This window comes from Pseudophryne corroboree, chromosome 7 (assembly GCF_028390025.1).
Source record: "Pseudophryne corroboree isolate aPseCor3 chromosome 7, aPseCor3.hap2, whole genome shotgun sequence".
NCBI classification, from domain to species: domain Eukaryota; kingdom Metazoa; phylum Chordata; class Amphibia; order Anura; family Myobatrachidae; genus Pseudophryne; species Pseudophryne corroboree.
The window spans coordinates 245945676-245961706 of record NC_086450.1 but is presented as its reverse complement, the minus strand read 5'-3'; the positions used below and the strand labels follow the sequence as shown (position 1 = coordinate 245961706).

The 16031-nt window shown below is 45.9% G+C and overlaps 1 protein-coding gene across 3 annotated transcripts in view; it reads right to left on the bottom strand.

Moving 5' to 3' along the window:
- The window catches only part of LOC134943561 (CD63 antigen-like), a 260601-nt gene that overhangs the window by 21138 nt on the left and 223432 nt on the right, over window positions 1-16031 (bottom strand). For 2 of the 3 annotated variants that reach the window (XM_063932333.1, XM_063932334.1), the window contains one exon: window positions 11136-11276. The exons of the other annotated variant lie outside the window; for it this stretch is intronic. In XM_063932333.1, coding sequence (XP_063788403.1) covers window positions 11136-11276 — 141 coding nt within the window. The remainder of the gene's footprint in view (window positions 1-11135; window positions 11277-16031) is intronic. 3 annotated transcript variants of the gene reach the window in all.

The window sequence follows — 16031 nt, the reverse complement described above, 5'->3', positions numbered from 1 at the left end:
CGCTTGAGTCAGGTGCATTTCCCCTCCTTTGCCTATATCGTAGGTGGATGTATAGGCTTGAATGGCCTTTTGCTGCTCCTCCATCCTCTGAAGCATACAGAGGGTTGAATTCCACCATGTTACTACCTCTTGCTTCAGCTGATGGCAGGACAGGTTCAAGAGTGTTTGCTGGCGCTCCAGTCTTCGGCACGCAGTCGATGAATGTCAAAAGTGGCCTGCAATTTTTGGGGCCACCGACAGAATCTTCTGCACGCCCCTGTCATTTTAAAAAAAATTCTGCACCACCAAATTAATTGTGTATGCAAAACATGGGACCTGCTGTAATTTGCCCAGATGTAATGCACGCACAATATTGGTGGCGTCAGATATTACAAATCCCTTAGTTTCTGTAAGAGGTTATCAGCGGTGTGCCTCTTACGGAAACCAGTGATACACAGCATAGCGTGCCTAGGAACGAGTTGGTGTTTGTGAGATGCTGATGCTCATGCTGCTGCTCATGCTGCTGCAGGAGGCAATACATCTACTCAGTGGGCTGTCACAGTCATGAAGTCCTTAGTTTGCTGTGCTCCACTTGTCCACATGCCTGTAGTTAAGTGGACAGTGGGTACAACCGCATTTTTAAGGACACTGAGGACACTTTTCTTAATGTCAGTGTACAGTCTGGGAATTGTTTGCCTAGTGAAGTGGAATCTAGATGGAATTTGGTAACAGGGACACAGTACGTCCATCAACTGTCTAAATCCCACTGCATTAATGGCGGGTACCGGACGCACGTCTAACACCAGCATAGTTGTTATGGCCTCAGTAATCCGCTTTGCAACAGGGTGACTGCTGTTATATTTCATCTTCCTCGCATAGGACTGTTGGACAGTCAATTGCTTAGTTAAAGTAGTACAAGTGGTCTTCCGACTTCCCCTCTGGGATGACGATTGACTCCCAGCAGCAACAGTAGCGGCAGCAGTAGGCATAGCACTCAAGGATCCTCTGGAGGAATCCCGGATAGGAGAGGACTGTCAGTCATGCCAGTGACATGGCCTGCAGGACTATTTACATTCCTGACTGAGGAGAAAATTAACGTTGAGGGAGTTGGTGGTGTGGATTGCAGGAGATTGGACACAACAGGAAAAAGGGATTTAGGTGTCAGTGGACTGCTTGCACTATTACCCAAAGTTTCTGAACTTGACAATGACTTATGATGAATGCGCTGCAGGTGAGGCATAAGGGAGGATGTTCCTAGGTGGTTAACGTCCTTGCCCCTACTTATTATGACTTGACAAAAGGCAACACATGGCTTGACACCTGTTGTCCGTATTTGTGATGAAATAATGCCACACCGATGAGGTGGATTTTTTTATAATTTTACCCAGGCATGACAATGGGCTTTTTTATCCCATGGACAACAACTGTCTTCACTTGTGCCTTATTCAAACAAACCACATCACCATCAGAATCCTCATCGTCAACATCCTCCTCATCCTGGTGAACTTCTACAGTGACATCCTCAATCTCAATATCAGCAACTGGACTGGCGGTGCTCTTCCCAGCACTTGCAGAGAGTGTGCAAATGGTGGTAGGAGCCTCCTCTTCCCACACAGTCTTGGGAAGGTCAGACCTAGACATCGCAACCATGGGTACACTTTGTGATACCTCTGAATGCAGTTGTTTTTTCCTGTGCTTTAACAAGCTTATTTTTTTTTTAATTTTCGAGAAGGAGGAGGGCTTCCATCTTCATGAGAAGCTGGACCACCAGTCATGAACATAGGCCAAGGCCTTAGCCTTTCCTTGCCACTTTGTGTCGTGAATGGCATATTGCCAATTTTACGTTTCTCATCAGATAATATCTTATTTTTTGTTATAAATTTTTGCTTCTTGGATGTTACATGCCCTCTATGACATTAGGCATTGGCCTAAGCAGATGACGTTGATGGAATTGCATTATCAATGTCATGACTGGTGGCAGCAGCAGCTTCAGCACTAGGAACTGGAGGTGGTCCCTGATCTTTCACTATTTTTTCACCCAAATTTTTGTTCTCCATTTCACAGGACAGCACCCACTTATTATTATAGCACTCAGAACAGTGCCCCTTTATTTTCACAGCAACCCTGTATTTTTACAGCAATCAGGACATGGACAGCATCTCTATATTTTAACAACAGCACCCCTGTGTTTCTACAGCATACAGGACAGGGACAGTGTATCTTTACTTTAACAACAGCACCCCTGTATATTTACAGCATACAGGACAGGGTCAGTGTACATTTATTTTCACAGCACCCCTGTAATTTTACAGCACACAAGACAGGACCAGTATACCTTTATTTTCACAGCACCACTGTAATTTTACAGCATATAAAGACAGACCCGGCACCCCTGTATTTTCACAGCATACAAGACAGGACCAGTGTACCTTTACAACACTCCTGTATTTTTTTTTTTTTTTTTTTTTTTTACAGCAAACAGGACAGAACAAGTACCCCTGTATTTTCACAGCACCCCTGTATTTTTACAGCATATAGGACAGGGCCAGTGTGAGGATCGCTGCATGCTAATGACAGGAGCCGGAGCCCGACCTGAACTGCCGCTGATTTGCTGACGAGACGTATCCCTGGAAGCCGGAAGCCGCAAAACCGGAAGCAACTGGCCTGCGTTCCACGCTTGCGAGCCAGACGATACGAGGTGTATCGAAGCTCTGGGAATCGGCTGACCGGCCCCACCGGAGGTCCACGAGGTACAACAAGGTACGGACCCGGGAGAGGAGGGAACGGAGTACTCTAAACGCTACAACCTACAGGTACCATAACCTAACAAGCACCAGCTCACACATTCGTAGTGGGTAATATAGGAGAGTGCTGGGAGCTACCTGCATATTAAAAATGGCCGCAGTGGAAGGGTAAAGTGATCCGTGACCGTCCCAAAAAGTTTGTGAGCCACCACATTGAGCTACGGGGACGAGGCGGCACACGGCTATATATATATATATATATATATATATATATATATAAGAAAGTCCACACAATTTAGAGACTGTTCCTCTAAAGGACATTAAGTGTCATCTACGTGGGATGAGCAGATCTCGGGACTTCTTTCTACGCCTTTGGGGCGATTATTGAATTATATCAGTAATAAGCATTGATACACTAACATGAATGTATGATTTAGAGATGAGCGCCTGAAATTTTTCGGGTTTTGTGTTTTGGTTTTGGGTTCGGTTCCGCGGCCGTGTTTTGGGTTCGACCGCGTTTTGGCAAAACCTCACCGAATTTTTTTTGTCAGATTCGGGTGTGTTTTGGATTCGGGTGTTTTTTTCAAAAAACCCTAAAAAACAGCTTAAATCATAGAATTTGGGGGTCATTTTGATCCCATATTATTATTAACCTCAAAAACCATAATTTCCACTCATTTTCAGTCTATTCTGAATACCTCACACCTCACAATATTATTTTTAGTCCTAAAATTTGCACCGAGGTCGCTGGATGACTAAGCTAAGCGACCCTAGTGGCCGACACAAACACCTGGCCCATCTAGGAGTGGCACTGCAGTGTCACGCAGGATGGCCCTTCCAAAAAACACTCCCCAAACAGCACATGACGCAAAGAAAAAAAGAGGTGCAATGAGGTAGCTGTGTGACTAAGCTCAGCGACCCAAGTGCCCGACACAAACACCTGGCCCATCTAGGAGTGGCACTGCAGTGTCACGCAGGATGTCCCTTCCAAAAAACCCTCCCCAAACAGCACATGACGCAAAGAAAAAAAGAGGCGCAATGAGGTAGCTGTGTGAGTAAGATTAGCGACCCTAGTGGCCGACACAAACACTGGGCCCATCTAGGAGTGGCACTGCAGTGTCACGCAGGATGTCCCTTCCAAAAAACCCTCCCCAAACAGCACATGACGCAAAGAAAAATAAAAGAAAAAAGAGGTGCAAGATGGAATTGTCCTTGGGCCCTCCCACCCACCCTTATGTTGTATAAACAGGACATGCACACTTTAACCAACCCATCATTTCAGTGACAGGGTCTGCCACACGACTGTGACTGATATGACGGGTTGGTTTGGACCCCCACCAAAAAAGAAGCAATTAATCTCTCCTTGCACAAACTGGCTCTACAGAGGCAAGATGTCCACCTCATCATCATCCTCCGATATATCACCGTGTACATCCCCCTCCTCACAGATTATCAATTCGTCCCCACTGGAATCCACCATCTCAGCTCCCTGTGTACTTTGTGGAGGCAATTGCTGCTGGTCAATGTCTCCGCGGAGGAATTGATTATAATTAATTTTAATGAACATCATCTTCTCCACATTTTCTGGATGTAACCTCGTACGCCGATTGCTGACAAGGTGAGCGGCGGCACTAAACACTCTTTCGGAGTACACACTTGTGGGAGGGCAACTTAGGTAGAATAAAGCCAGTTTGTGCAAGGGCCTCCAAATTGCCTCTTTTTCCTGCCAGTATAAGTACGGACTGTGTGACGTGCCTACTTGGATGCGGTCACTCATATAATCCTCCACCATTCTTTCAATGTTGAGAGAATCATATGCAGTGACAGTAGACGACATGTCCGTAATCGTTGTCAGGTCCTTCAGTCCGGACCAGATGTCAGCATTAGCAGTCGCTCCAGACTGCCCTGCATCACCGCCAGCGGGTGGGCTCGGAATTCTGAGCCTTTTCCTCGCACCCCCAGTTGCGGGAGAATGTGAAGGAGGAGATGTTGACAGGTCGCGTTCCGCTTGACTTGACAATTTTGTCACCAGCAGGTCTTTGCACCCCAGCAGACTTGTGTCTGCCGGAAAGAGAGATCCAAGGTAGGTTTTAAATCTAGGATCGAGCACGGTGGCCAAAATGTAGTGCTCTGATTTCAACAGATTGACCACCCGTGAATCCTTGTTAAGCGAATTAAGGGCTGCATCCACAAGTCCCACATGCCTAGCGGAATCGCTCCCTTTTAGCTCCTTCTTCAATGCCTCCAGCTTCTTCTGCAAAAGCCTGATGAGGGGAATGACCTGACTCAGGCTGGCAGTGTCTGAACTGACTTCACGTGTGGCAAGTTCAAAGGGCATCAGAACCTTGCACAACGTTGAAATCATTCTCCACTGCACTTGAGACAGGTGCATTCCACCTCCTATATCGTGCTCAATTGTATAGGCTTGAATGGCCTTTTGCTGCTCCTCCAACCTCTGAAGCATATAGAGGGTTGAATTCCACCTCGTTACCACTTCTTGCTTCAGATGATGGCAGGGCAGGTTCAGTAGTTTTTGGTGGTGCTCCAGTCTTCTGTACGTGGTGCCTGTACGCCGAAAGTGTCCCGCAATTCTTCTGGCCACCGACAGCATCTCTTGCACGCCCCTGTCGTTTTTTAAAAAATTCTGCACCACCAAATTCAAGGTATGTGCAAAACATGGGACGTGCTGGAATTTGCCCATATTTAATGCACACACAATATTGCTGGCGTTGTCCGATGCCACAAATCCACAGGAGAGTCCAATTGGGGTAAGCCATTCTGCGATGATCTTCCTCAGTTGCCGTAAGAGGTTTTCAGCTGTGTGCGTATTCTGGAAAGCGGTGATACAAAGCGTAGCCTGCCTAGGAAAGAGTTGGCGTTTGCGAGATGCTGCTACTGGTGCCGCCGCTGCTGTTCTTGCGGCGGGAGTCCATACATCTACCCAGTGGGCTGTCACAGTCATATAGTCCTGACCCTGCCCTGCTCCACTTGTCCACATGTCCGTGGTTAAGTGGACATTGGGTACAACTGCATTTTTTAGGACACTGGTGAGTCTTTTTCCGACGTCCGTGTACATTCTCGGTATCGCCTGCCTACAGAAGTGGAACCTAGATGGTATTTGGTAACGGGGGCACACTGCCTCAATAAATTGTCTAGTTCCCTGTGAACTAATGGCGGATACCGGACGCACGTCTAACACCAACATAGTTGTCAAGGCCTCAGTTATCCGCTTTGCAACAGGATGACTGCTGTGATATTTCATCTTCCTCGCAAAGGACTGTTGGACAGTCAATTGCTTACTGGAAGTAGTACAAGTGGGCTTACGACTTCCCCTCTGGGATGACCATCGACTCCCAGCAGCAACAACAGCAGCGCCAGCAGCAGTAGGCGTTACACGCAAGGATGCATCGGAGGAATCCCAGGCAGGAGAGGACTCGTCAGAATTGCCAGTGACATGGCCTGCAAGACTATTGGCATTCCTGGGGAAGGAGGAAATTGACACTGAGGGAGTTGGTGGGGTGGTTTGCGTGAGCTTGGTTACAAGAGGAAGGGATTTACTGGTCAGTGGACTGCTTCCGCTGTCGGCCCAAGTTTTTGAACTTGTCACTGACTTATTATGAATGCGCTGCAGGTGACGTATAAGGGAGGATGTTCCGAGGTGGTTAACGTCCTTACCCCTACTTATTACAGCTTGACAAAGGGAACACACGGCTTGACACCTGTTGTCCGCATTTCTGGTGAAATACTTCCACACCGAAGAGCTGATTTTTTTGGTATTTTCACCAGGCATGTCAACGGCCCTATTCCTCCCACGGACAACAGGTGTCTCCCCGGGTGCCTGACTTAAACAAACCACCTCACCATCAGAATCCTCCTGGTCAATTTCCTCCCCAGCGCCAGCAACACCCATATCCTCCTCATCCTGGTGTACTTCAACACTGACATCTTCAATCTGACTATCAGGAACTGGACTGCGGGTGCTCCTTCCAGCACTTGCAGTGGGCGTGCAAATGGTGGAAGGCGCATGCTCTTCACGTCCAGTGTTGGGAAGGTCAGGCATCGCAACCGACACAATTGGACTCTCCTTGTGGATTTGGGATTTCGAAGAACGCACAGTTCTTTGCGGTGCTACTGCTTTTGCCAGCTTGAGTCTTTTCATTTTTCTAGCGAGAGGCTGAGTGCCTCCATCCTCATGTGAAGCTGAACCACTAGCCATGAACATAGGCCAGGGCCTCAGCCGTTCCTTGCCACTCCGTGTGGTAAATGGCATATTGGCAAGTTTACGCTTCTCCTCCGACAATTTTATTTTAGGTTTTGGAGTCCTTTTTTTACTGATATTTGGTGTTTTGGATCTGACATGCTCTGTACTATGACATTGGGCATCGGCCTTGGCAGACGACGTTGCTGGCATTTCATCGTCTCGGCCATGACTAGTGGCAGCAGCTTCAGCACAAGGTGGAAGTGGATCTTGATCTTTCCCTAATTTTGGAACCTCAACATTTTTGTTCTCCATATTTTAATAGGCACAACTAAAAGGCACCTCAGGTAAACAATGGAGATGGATGGATACTAGTATACAATTATGGATGGACTGCCGAGTGCCGACACAGAGGTAGCTACAGCCGTGGACTACCGTACTGTACTGTGTCTGCTGCTAATATAGACTGGTTGATAAAGAGATGTAGTAGTAGTATGTATGTATAAAGAAGAAAGAAAAAAAAACCACGGGTAGGTGGTATACAATTATGGACGGACTGCCGAGTGCCGACACAGAGGTAGCTACAGCCGTGGACTACCGTACTGTACTGTGTCTGCTGCTAATATAGACTGGTTGATAAAGAGATGTAGTAGTAGTAGTATGTATGTATAAAGAAGAAAGAAAAAAAAACCACGGGTAGGTGGTATACAATTATGGACGGACTGCCCAGTGCCGACACAGAGGTAGCTACAGCCGTGGACTACCGTACTGTACTGTGTCTGCTGCTAATATAGACTGGTTGATAAAGAGATGTAGTAGTAGTATGTATGTATAAAGAAGAAAGAAAAAAAAACCACGGGTAGGTGGTATACAATTATGGACGGACTGCCCAGTGCCGACACAGAGGTAGCTACAGCCGTGGACTACCGTACTGTACTGTGTCTGCTGCTAATATAGACTGGTTGATAAAGAGATGTAGTAGTAGTAAGTATGTATAAAGAAGAAAGAAAAAAAAACCACGGGTAGGTGGTATACAATTATGGACGGACTGCCCAGTGCCGACACAGAGGTAGCTACAGCCGTGGACTACCGTACTGTACTGTGTCTGCTGCTAATATAGACTGGTTGATAAAGAGATGTAGTAGTAGTAGTATGTATGTATAAAGAAGAAAGAAAAAAAAACCACGGGTAGGTGGTATACAATTATGGACGGACTGCCCAGTGCCGACACAGAGGTAGCTACAGCCGTGGACTACCGTACTGTACTGTGTTTGCTGCTAATATAGACTGGTTGATAAAGAGATGTAGTAGTAGTATGTATGTATAAAGAAGAAAGAAAAAAAAACCACGGGTAGGTGGTATACAATTATGGACGGACTGCCCAGTGCCGACACAGAGGTAGCTACAGCCGTGGACTACCGTACTGTACTGTGTCTGCTGCTAATATAGACTGGTTGATAAAGAGATGTAGTAGTAATAGTAGTATGTATGTATAAAGAAGAAAGAAAAAAAAAACACGGGTAGGTGGTATACAATTATGGACGGACTGCCGAGTGCCGACACAGAGGTAGCTACAGCCGTGGACTACCGTACTGTACTGTGTCTGCTGCTAATATAGACTGGTTGATAAAGAGATGTAGTAGTAGTAGTATGTATGTATAAAGAAGAAAGAAAAAAAAACACGGGTAGGTGGTATACAATTATGGACGGACTGCCGAGTGCCGACACAGAGGTAGCTACAGCCGTGAACTACCGTACTGTGTCTGCTGCGACTGGATGATAAATAATGATATAAAAAATATATATATATCACTACTGCAGCCGGACAGGTATATATTATATAATGACGGACCTGCTGGACACTGTCTGTCAGCAGAATGAGTTTTTTATAGAATAAAAAAAAAAACACCACACAAGTGAAGTCACACGACGAGTGTTTAACTTTTTCAGGCAATCACAATATAGTATACTATACTACTAACTATACTGGTGGTCAGTGTGGTCAGGTCACTGGTCAGTCACACTGGCAGTGGCACTCCTGCAGCAAAAGTGTGCACTGTTTAATTTTAATAATAATATGTACTCCTGGCTCCTGCTATAACCTATAACTGGCACTGCAGTGCTCCCCAGTCTCCCCCACAATTATAAGATGTGTGAGCTGAGCACAGTCAGATATATACATAGATGATGCAGCACACTGGGCTGAGCAGTGCACACAGATATGGTATGTGACTGAGTCACTGTGTATCGTTTTTTTCAGGCAGAGAACGGATATATTAAATAAAACTGCACTGTCTGGTGGTCACTGTGGTCAGTCACTAGTAAACTCTGCACTCTCTACAGTTCTACAGTACTCCTAAGCTCCAGTAAATCAGGTCAATCTCTCTCTCTCTCTCTCTCTTCTAATCTAAATGGAGAGGACGCCAGCCACGTCCTCTCCCTATCAATCTCAATGCACGTGTGAAAATGGCGGCGACGCGCGGCTCCTTATATAGAATCCGAGTCTCGCGAGAATCCGACAGCGTCATGACGACGTTCGGGCGCTCTCGGGTTAACCGAGCAAGGCGGGAAGATCCGAGTCGCTCGGACCCGTGAAAAAAAACATGAAGTTCGTGCGGGTTCGGATTCAGAGAAACCGAACCCGCTCATCTCTAGTATGATTATCTGTGAAAGGCAGTAAATTGACATAATCATTACACCATTATGTTTATCAGATTATGCGAAGATAAAATTGTTAACTCTCTGGATGAAATTTCATGATTTTATAGCATGTTTTAATATGTTTTAATACACAAATAAATTTAGATTTAATCAGTCTGACCTACTCCTTCTGATACTCTTTCTATAACCCCTGGTGCGCCAAGGTATTTTCTTGTTTTTGACTCCAGTTCGTGCTAGCAAGGGTACTAGTTTATCTGTCGGCTGCACCATTTTGGCTAACCATTACACTTGACCACTACGGTCTTTCTCATCATCTATTCTATAACTTTTATACTTTTCTCTGTCCTTCACACTATTCTTTTCCCCACTTTTTCCAAACTAACGTTCTCCTAAACCAAAGGGGTTTGCGCAGATAGTATTTGTCCCAGTGTACCTTTATTTTAACAACAGCAGCCCTGTATTTTTACAGCATACAGGACAGAACTAGCACTCCTGTATTTTCACAGCACCCCTGTAATTTTACAGCATACAAGACAGGACCAGTGTACATTTATTTTCAAAGCACCCCTATATTTTTCCAGCATACAAGACAGGGACAGTGTACATTTTCACAGCACCCCTGTATTTTTACAGCATACAGGACCGGGCCAGTGTATATTTATTTTCAGAGCACCCCTATATTTTTACAGCATACAGGACAGTGCCAGTGTACATTTATTTTCACAGCATACAGGACAGGGCCAGTGTACATTTATTTTTACAGCACCCCTGTAATTTTACAGCATACAAGACAGGGCCAGTTTACCTTTACAACACCCCTGTCATTTTTACAGCATACAGGACAGTGCCCCTGTACATCACATTGACAGGACAGCAACACCCATGTACTGCTGCAGCACCCATAACAACACAGGGCACCACAGTGACAGGACTGCACCCCTAACAGCACGGGTCACCACAGTGACTGGACAGTACCCCTAACAGCACACAGGACAGCATCCCTAAAAAGCACACACAGACCCCACCCAACGCCACCACCCACACAGAGACAGAGGTCTGTCTCCCACACTCTTCAAGTCCGGAGTGAAAATAGTGGCGATGCCCGGCTCTTTATATGGAATCCAAAATCCGACAGCAGGATGATAGCATTTTGCCTTGTTCTGGGATCTGAGTCTGGTGGGAAGTCCCAAGCCAGACTCTGTTCCCGTCTCGGATCGTGAAGTTAGCTCATCTCTAGTTGTCTCCCTTTGATTAATCATATATCATCAAGGTAAATGAAAGACCTGTACTTAATGAGGAATATCTAGTTTGATAGGCCAGTGTTCTTCAATGGCTCGAGTTGTAAAGTTCAAACTTGAACATGATAGGTAAAGTGCAGATTCCTTTATTCAAGGTCATGGTTATTTTATTGGGACAGACCATCAAACATATACTTATCCATAAAGTTAGTAAAGAGGCGGGGTTCAGAAAATATAAGAACTCCTCCTGACGAGATTATACCAGTAATTGAAATTTAATACAAAAAACTCCACTGTGTCAATCATGACATTTACCTCTGGGTGCAGCTTCTCAACATTTCCCAGTGCATCTTCTCCACACTTCTGCTGGATTATTCTGCAACAACTGGGAGGTACGGAGTTTGAAGAACTGGTGTTAAACCAGTCTGTAAAATTATTTGCGCCACAACACTGGAACTACAAAACGAGTAACAGGATGCTTTAAATATGGTGATTAACACTCTCCAATACTAAACAGATGCTGAAGTATAAAATACAGAATGTAAAACAAAACAGATTCTAATATTTATTCTAATAATCAGATTATTATAATTATTTCATGAGCACAAACAACCAACATATAAGAAGTGAGTGAAACAAGTTCACAATGTATATTGCACTGGACAAACATACTGTGGTTGGGTACAACTGGACGATAGTTACTGTATGTCAACATGGTCAAACTGTCGACATGCAGCATGTAAAAAGTGACCATGTCTACATGGGTATGTCGGCATGATGAACTGTCAACTAACAGTCCCTGGTGGTCTAGCAGTGTCTTACCTTGTCCTGATGGCTGTCATTATTTAATATGGAGACAGTTCAGATGTCTACATTGTGAACATATTGGCATTCTGTGGATGTCGACAGTCTGATCCATGGAGTTGATTCACATTTGTATGTATAGCAAATTATCAAGCAACTGCGCAAAACCATGTTGCACTGCAGGTGGGGCAAATGTAACGTGCAGAAAGATTTATATTTGAAGCTGGATCAGGGGACAAAATTAAATCTGTATCAGTAGATCATAATCAGTTGTCCTCATCAATTTGCAACATCTTATCTGAAGTTAAAGCAAAATAGGGACCCATCACCCATATGCATCAGCAAGAATCACTGGAAGTCTTAAACCTATTTTCCACAGCTACTGTACAGTATAGACTTTATACTTTTATGGGTGGGTATTTTTCTATTTGCATACCTCCCAACTGTCCCGATTTTCACGAGACAATCCCATTCTCTTGGGTCTGTCCCACTGACCCTCCCGCGGGCTGCAGTGTCCCGCTGTGGGTGGAAGGGGGCAGTTGGGAGGCTCCATATCACTCCCTGCTCTGCTCAGTTCAGAGCAGAGCAGAGCAGAGGTGAATGGACGCTGCGTCTATTCCAATGAGCCAGAGGGACTGGGGGCATGAGCAACAGCTCACAGAGCGCTGGCTGTGCCCCCACTTTCGATGGAAATCGGAGGCGTGGCTCGTGAGCACATCATTCACGGTAAGTCACCCCCCCTTTTCATTAGGACACACTCCCTTTTCGTAACAGCGCATAGGGACCTTCTTTCATGCCTCCTGATGTATGTAATTGTGGTGGAGAGATCCTCAATACAGCAGGTATAGGATATAGTAACAGATATCAATACAACTGGTGATAAATAAGTATATATATGTGAACCTTATTGATGGTATGCAGAAACTAAACTGCCAGAAGTCTGAATATGCTGTACTATAATCATTATTGTTTTATATAAGGAAAACTATAGCCTTAAAGTGGAAGTTGCCAGCATCTCCTTGGATTTCACTTTACTTACAACCGAGGGTCTGATTCTGAGTTACATGCAATTCCGAATGCAGTAGCATCTAGCAAACTGGGCATGTGCTATAGCAAACACATGCATCTTTACTTATCGCTTGTTGACTCTAGGGCAAATGGATCTGGCCGTTTCTCTCAATCCATGAAAAGGAGAGTTATGGTAGACTTACCATGGTTAACTCTCTTTCTGCGAGGTACATTGGGTTCCACAGGGAAACATCGGGGTGTAGAGTAGATCTCGATCGAGAGGCACCAACAGGCTAAAGCTTTAGGCTGTCCCAGAATGCATTGGGGCCTCCTCTATAAACCCCGCCTACAGTCACTGGAGCTCAGTTTCATTAACCAGTCAAATGCAGGAGCAGGCAAGAGAGAAAGCAGAAGCTAATCACATAGAACCACATTATCACAACAGGAGAAGGGAACAGTGGCTAATTCCATACAAACCCATAGAAGCTAGGTGCGTCAGGGTGGGTGCCCTGTGGAACCCAATGTACCTCGCAGAGAGAGTTAACCAGGGTAAGTCTACCATAACGCTCCTTTTCTGCAGCAGTGTACATTGTGTTCCACAGGGCACCCACCCTGACGCACATGGGAAACATCAGAGGATGTCCTAAAGCTGTTCCTCAAGGAAGGGGACGCATCTTAGCGGGTATGAGAACCCGGCGTCCAAAGGAAGCATCCTGGGAGGCAGAAGTATCAAAGGCATAGAACCTAATGAACGTGTTCACTGAGGACCACGTAGCCGCCTTGCACAATTGTTCTGTGGACATGGTATGGCGGGCCGCCCAAGAAGGTCCAACAGACCGAGTAGAATGGGCTTTAATAGCAGCAGAAGCTGGGAGTCCAGCCTGTGCATAAGCTTGTGCAATCACCATTCTAATCCATCCAAGGTTTGCTTATTCGTTGGCCAGCCACATTTGTGAAAACTAAACAAGACAAAAAGGGTATCTGACCTCCTGATAGAGGAAGTCCTCTCCACATATATACGGAGAGCCCTTACCACATCCAAAGAAAAGATTACACCACCTTAGGTAAATAACCTGGGCAAGTTCTAAGAACTGCCTGGTCACGATGAAATATCACAAAGGGTGGACGATAGGACAAAGCGCCTAAGTCCAACACCCTTCTATCAGAGGCAGTAGCCAGTAAAACAAGACCTTGGCTGTAAGCCATTTAAGATCCACCGACTCAAGAGGTTCAAATGGAGACTCTTGCAGGGCATTCAGGACAACAGACAGATCCCATGGAGCCACAGGAAGGACATAGGGAGGCTGAATCCGTAAGGCACCCTGAGTGACTGTATAAACGTCAGGTATAGATGAAATTTTTCTCTGAAACCAAACCGACAAGGCAGATATATGAACCTTGAGGGAGGCCAGACGAAGGCCTAAATCCACGCCGCGTTGCAGAAAAGCCAGAATTCCTGGAAGTTCTGAATCTGTATGCATCATAATTTTTATCAGCACACCAGGTGAAGTAAGAATTCCAGACCCTATAATCAGTGGCAGATTAAGGTCCACAAGGGCCTGGAGCTGAAATTGTTGAAGGGCCTATTGTGTGCCACCAGTGCTGTGGTCGTGTGAATAGTGATGTGAGGGCGTGTCCTGTGCTGTGGGGGTGTGACCTGTGCTGTGGGGCAGAATCCAGGGGTTTGAAGTCATTCCAGTGGCAAGTGGCCTACAGTATGCATATATGTGCTCCTCTGTCTTTATGTGCCTATGTCTGTATGTGCCCCTCTATGTCCATATGTGCCTATGTGTGTATGTGCTCCTCTATGTCCATATGTGCCTATGTCTGTATGCAGTGCCGTAACTAGGCATTTTAGCTCTGTCTGCAAGAAGCGGCATTGGCGCCCCCGCTTATGTAAAAGAGGGGCAGTGCGCGCCGCAGGCGCATGCCAAAAATATAGGGGCATGGCTTCATGGGGAAGGGGTGTGGCCACGAAATAATATCAATTCATACTACGGTGCACAGTAGTCTCCATTATTCAAATTATGGTGCACAGTAGCGCCACTACACCAGGTAGAGCCCCTTTTACACATTACGGCAGACAGTCCCCATTTTTACACATTATGGCAGCCAGTCCCCCTTTTTACACATTACGGCAGACAGCATCCCCCTTTTTGCACATTATGGCAGACAGCGTCCCCTTTTTACACATTATGGCAGACGGCATCCTCTTTTTACACATTACGGCAGACATCGTTCCCTCTTTACACATTACGGCAGTCAGCGTCCCCTTTTTACACATTACGGCAGACAGCGCCCCCCTTTTTACACATTACGGCAGACAGCGTCCATTTTTTACACATTACGGAAGACAGCGTCCCCTTTTTACACATTACAGCAGACAGCATCCCCTTTTTACACATTACGGCAGACATCGTCCCCTCTTTACACATTATGGCAGTCAGCGTCCCCTTTTTACACATTACGGCAGACAGCGCCCCCTTTTTTACACATTACGGCAGACAGCGTCCATTTTTTACACATTACGGAAGACAGCGTCCCCTTTTTACACATTACAGCAGACAGCATCCCGTTTTTACACATTTCGGCAGACATCGTCCCCTCTTTACACATTACGGCAGTCAGCGTCCCCTTTTTACACATTACGGCAGACAGCGCCCCCCTTTTTACACATTACGGCAGACAGCGTCCATTTTTTACACATTACGGAAGACAGCGTCCCCTTTTTGCACATTACAGCAGACAGCATCCCCTTTTTACACATTACGGCAGACATCGTCCCCTCTTTACACATTACGGCAGTCAGCGTCCCCTTTTTACACATTACGGCAGACAGCGCCCCCCTTTTTACACATTACGGCAGACAGCGTCCATTTTTTACACATTACGGAAGACAGCGTCCCCTTTTTACACATTACAGCAGACAGCATCCCCTTTTTACACATTACGGCAGACATCGTCCCCCTTTTTACACATTATGGCAGACAGCGATAAGACAGAGATAGACTCATTACAAGCCGCTGACATAGAATGCTGGCCGTTGCCCCCTCAGGGTGACTGACCTGGCACACACGTAGTTACGGCTCTGTCTGTATGTGTTCCTCTATGTCCACATGTGCCTATGTCTGTATGTGCTCCTCTATGTCCATATGTGCCTATGTGTGTATGTGCTCCTCTATGCCCATATGTGCCTATATGTGCCTATGTCCATATGTGCTCCTCTATGTCATATGTGTCTTTATCTGTATGTACACTGTTCTCCTCTGTCTGTATGTGCTCCACTATGTCTGTATGTGTTCCGCTACTGTATGTCTGTATGTGCCTATGTCTGTATGTGCTCCGTTATGTCTGTATGTGCCTATGTCTATATGTGCCCCTCTATCAGTTGGGTACAGG